Source organism: Poecilia latipinna, unplaced genomic scaffold (assembly GCF_001443285.1).
Source record: "Poecilia latipinna isolate Pla-1442-1.1 unplaced genomic scaffold, P_latipinna-1.0 Scaffold95, whole genome shotgun sequence".
Taxonomy (NCBI): Eukaryota; Metazoa; Chordata; class Actinopteri; order Cyprinodontiformes; family Poeciliidae; genus Poecilia; species Poecilia latipinna.
Window position 1 is genome coordinate 148,827 of NW_015112711.1, and position 4,912 is coordinate 153,738.

General features: G+C 36.4%; 1 protein-coding gene across 1 annotated transcript in view; it reads right to left on the reverse strand.

The window, feature by feature from the left end:
• Positions 1 to 4,912, reverse strand: part of dock2 (dedicator of cytokinesis 2) — a 113,846-nt gene that overhangs the window by 63,814 nt on the left and 45,120 nt on the right. Inside the window, exon 26 of the mRNA XM_015025123.1 lies at positions 826 to 921. Within this exon, the coding sequence (XP_014880609.1) occupies positions 826 to 921 (96 nt within the window). The remainder of the gene's footprint in view (positions 1 to 825; positions 922 to 4,912) is intronic.

A 4,912-nucleotide genomic window follows, 5' to 3' on the forward strand; every position in this document is an offset into this window, starting at 1 on the left:
TTATAAAATAAAAAAAAAGGGTTTTTTTTTTTTTTTTTTTTTTTTTTTTTTTTTTTTTTTTTTTTTTTTTTTTTGTCTTACACTCAGACATAATTTGTACCACGCTTGCTCCCCAGCCGTTGAGGGCATAATCACTAATCTTACAAAGGCCTACTTCAGCATCCTGTGGCTGACAAGTTGCCACCAATTAGAATCCCGGATGACAGCACACTTACTAATTATCCAATCTATATCCAGAACGCCCTGTCATAGCATTTTTATAATCTGTAACTTCAGTGCGTGAACTCCAGCAAAGCCCTTTCCTCTGATCTTCCACTTGTTTGTCCAATAAAAACATGTATTTTGAACAGAAGATGCTGTGACCATGCTTTGTGTTTCAGAATGACCATGAATGTTACACCTCAAATAGAGGAAAGGAGGTTTTTTTTTTCTTTTTGTTTGTTTTTTTTTTTCAGGTAAACATTCAGACAAAACAATAAGAAGCCATCCTTCATTAATATATGTAGAGACCATTTATAATTAACAATCTACACCATTCCATATAATAACCATATAATAACATCAGTATTATATGCTTTTCTAGTCTACAATGTCTAGAGTTCTGACTTTATTTGTTAAACTATTACAACAAAGTTCATAATACAGTCATGAAAGGCAGTGCAGGCTTCTGACATAAAACCGATGGACGGATGACATATTTAGACAACGGATATGGAGAAATATACATATTTCACTTCTTTTGTTTTAATTCCACTGTTTCCTGTTTCTTCCAGACTGTGTAGGAACCTTGTATCTCGGTAGAAAGGGATAATGGTATGTACTTACAATCAGGGCGTGCTCTCGGCCCATCGTGATCACGGTTCGGTTGATTATCCGCAGCAGAGACTCCACTATGTCCTGGATATGTTTAAACGTTTCTCCCTGGTTTAAACAGATGATAAAACAAAAAAAGGGGGGGAAAAAAAGAATAAGGCCAGGAAAATATAGAAGAAAATAAACCAAAGTGAACAAAAAAAGAAAACAACTAAAAAACACACAGAGAATGAACACTAAAAAAAACAATGAGTGACTTTAACTCTGAAAACATTTCAAATTTAACATTGTCAACTTTTCAAATTATATTTCATTCAACACTCTTATCAGACTAGGGCTCCTGATAAATAAGCCACTGTGAACTGACTCTATGAATAACTTTCCCATTCACATCGTAGAACTTTATCCAGTAAGAAGATTTGTCTGTGTGAGTTTTCAGAGAATGCAACCAGGATCACAGAATCAAATGCACAAGGTACATAAAATGTGTGGGGTGGGGGGCATTTTCCAAAAATCTCAATAATATGTGTCAGAGCTACATGAAAAATCCTCATGACGGCTGCACAGATGCATTCTGCATACCAACTATGGCAGTGTCGTTGTGAGCCGTCTTCAACCTGTTGTCAGCGGGAGATTCTGCTATCAGCATATTTGTCAGACCAGGGCGACGTACAAGGATCACAAAGTCATGCACCACCAAACTTATGCAGCAGATGCAGCTGCTCTCTTTGCTCTTCATGTCAGACTCAATTCATGATCCCATCTTCCCAGTTCATCTTATAGTCAATAAACCTAAGTGACTCCCTCTCAGGTTGGGAGGGTCAACTTCACCTCGCTCCATTTTGTGCTGACACTCTTTAGCTGTCAGACCGAGTAAACATATGTAGATGAAGTACTGAGAGGGGTTTGTAGAATTTCACTTTGACTTTTGTCGCCACTGCTGGAGCCAATACTTGTTTAAAATTAGTTGGTATATGCTCCCATTTTCACTCCGTGGTTTCCACTAAGTTAGAACCCTAATGCTACTTTTCAGGCTTTATTCACGAAGCTGTTTGAATCTCAAATAAAACAATAAAGAAGATGATGGTTATTTTTTTGTATTGTTATTTGGAAACCTAAAAGTAATTTTGCTTTCAAGTGAGCCTTAACAGAACATTTACATCAATATGAAGGTAGGAACAGCAAAAGACTTTTGAATTTCATGCATGCGGATTTTCTGCACACGTCACTTTCCTTCTCACTGTATTTTTAATCCCTTTGAACCAACTTTCCTGTTACATTTCTTTAACTTCCTCTGCCCAGAGGGAAACATTTCCCATGAGAAACCTTAGCCACATGCATTTCTATCTTTCTGAGGAGATAACTTATTTATGGTAAGAGGGTGCCTGTCGGTTTAAGTAAATACAATACAAGTTAAAATATAAGTAGGAAAGAACATAAAATAATCTTTAGAGATATCAAATGTTATTTAAGCGCATTTCTTGCATATGCAGTGTACACCTTCAAAATTTGTTTTAGTAAATATTATTACTGAACTATTTTTTTATTACTGTAAAATGACAGATTGCTTGTGACACTTTATTTAAAGGACTAACATGACAGTGCATTATACTGCCGCTGCCACGTACGGTGAATTTGGGATGTTGTGCAGATTTAGTTTTCTAGTGGGAACTAGACTTCTTATGGTCTTTCATACAACAATGTTTTTTTCCACTGTTCGGTTACATGACTTGTAGATCTGTGGGAATATTCCGCTTTTCTTGGTAGCTTTGGGCTTTTCGTCTTCTTCTGAGGTTGTCGTTCTCTCTGCCTGGTCTATTAGGTTTCTGTGTCTTGACAGATTTGCATTGTGTCACACTAGTTCCTTTGAAAGATAGATTAATAGTCTCTCTGTGAGATGCTCTAAACCTGGGATGTTGTTTTGCAATCTATGCTTAGAGTATCTCTGCAATTTTATCACCATCTTGTCCGGTCTGTTCCCCGGTCTTAATGATGTGGTTTGTTCACAAACGTTTTTTTTAAGAAACTATGAGATGTTCACAGTACAGCTGTATTTGTGCCCAGATTCAGTTAAACATAGGTAGGCTCTGTTTAGTAATTAGGTTACTTCTTTAGGCTATTGGTTGACTGGACGTTGCAGTAAAGGTGGCTGCAACTGTTGGGCGAAATTTCAGATCTTGTAAAAAAAAATGCATCTAAAAGAAAAATTCTAATTTCTCTTAGAAATGTTTTCTTTTTGTGATATATGGAGTAATATGCTGCTTAAGTAATACTATTTAAAGGAGATTTTGCACTTGAAATAACATCCTAAGACAATGAAACACATCAGTGAAAGCAAAAATGTATCTTCTATATGCAAATATAGCTCAGTTCAGCCACTGCTGAAGGGATTTGTGCAGCTGTGTTTGTGAATGCCTTTAAGGATAACTTCACCATAAGACTTGTTTTACTTTTCATAGACTCCACAAACAAAATCTGCCCTGAGGCATAATGTCTTTTCTATTTCAGTTTATATTAGTTGAAGATATGGCCTAGGTATTTTTATATTTTTTTATTTTGACACTATAGGTGCATTAATCCTTGCATGAGTTGGTCAATAACACATGGAAAAGAGAGGATTCGGAAATAAGAGACATAGACAAAAAAAAACATCTGTTTACTTTTCTGTAATATATTTGTACATGTGTGCCAGAATGCCGGCAGAATATTTGAAGCGCCTGACGAGAATTAGGTAGATCTGATTAAACTACATTGAAAGCACTGACTCACTGCCCAGGGGCGTGGGCAAGATAAACAACTGTGTGTGTGTGTGTGTGTGTGTGTGTGTGTGTGTGTGTGTTGTCCTGCACGCACACACACGTTCGGAAGAGCTGAGGAGCAGCTGTTATGTCTAAATAAATCAGTAAATCTTTCTGGCTCACTGTAGGTATTCTGGCTTATTGGAAATACTTTCTCTAACATTAGCCAGAGAGCTGGAAGAGCACTGAGAGATAAAATGCTTCCTATCATTTTTAAATCTGTTGGCCCCACAGCAACATGGAGAAAACAAAAACAACAAAATTAAATTATTACACTAAATCCTGGAATTAGTCATGTTTGGGTTGACTAAATGACACACATTTATGAAACAATACACATGCACTCAATTTGGATAAAGCTTTCTGAGATGCCAAATCCTCGTCAGTGCCTTGGTGAAATGCAAAATAAGCCATGTGTTTATCATAAACGTAATTCATATGGATGAAAAACAATTCTGTATTTTGTTTGGTTTACTACGATTGTTCATTTTCCTAAGTGCGCACAGACATTCAACGCTTATACAAATATTGGTAATTTAACGAGGAATGTAACTGAATTTGTGCAATAGGTTCTTTTACTATTAAGTATAATAATGTTGCATTTTATTCAAAAGGACTTTTCAAGGCTCAAAAAATACCAACAAAAAATGCAGATAAGTGCTAATAGAAGCAAAAAATGGAAGTGAAGTCAACTAAGTCTACTACGCTAGAAAAACTAAAATACATAGAACAGCTAAGTTAATAATCAGCCTGTTGTATTTTTTTTTTTAAATCTGTCTAAGAAGTAAAGAACAGAGTATAAACAAAAAGGTGCTAAAGAAGGAGCCCTGGTAAATGTCAGTATACTGACCAGTGAAAGTGTTTTACATCACAGCCACATCCAGTCACAAATATTCACATATTTATACATCAACATGCAGGTTTGTAGGCAGCTCGGGGATAAGTGTCATCGATATGTGAAAGGAGGAAGCTGGAATTGAACCTTCAACCTATTCTCCAAAATGACCAAAAGCTTGCATCAAAAAAGGAAGCTACTCCAAAACATGTACTTTACAAAGCACTGTAAAAGCTGCTCAAACTCAACTCTGCTGCTGTTCCTGTCCACTCTCCAAGCAGCACTAGTTATTCTCTAACAAGACAATTGTTTTTAGGTTTGTGGTTAAAAAGAAAAAAAACCCAGAAAGCTTTGCTAAGCCGTGTTTGTTTTCCTCTGTCAGTTTCCTTTGTTTTGTTTTCTTCCCCCCCCCCCCCCCCCACACGCCCACAACTAGACAACCACAACAAACACAAAAAAAACTCTT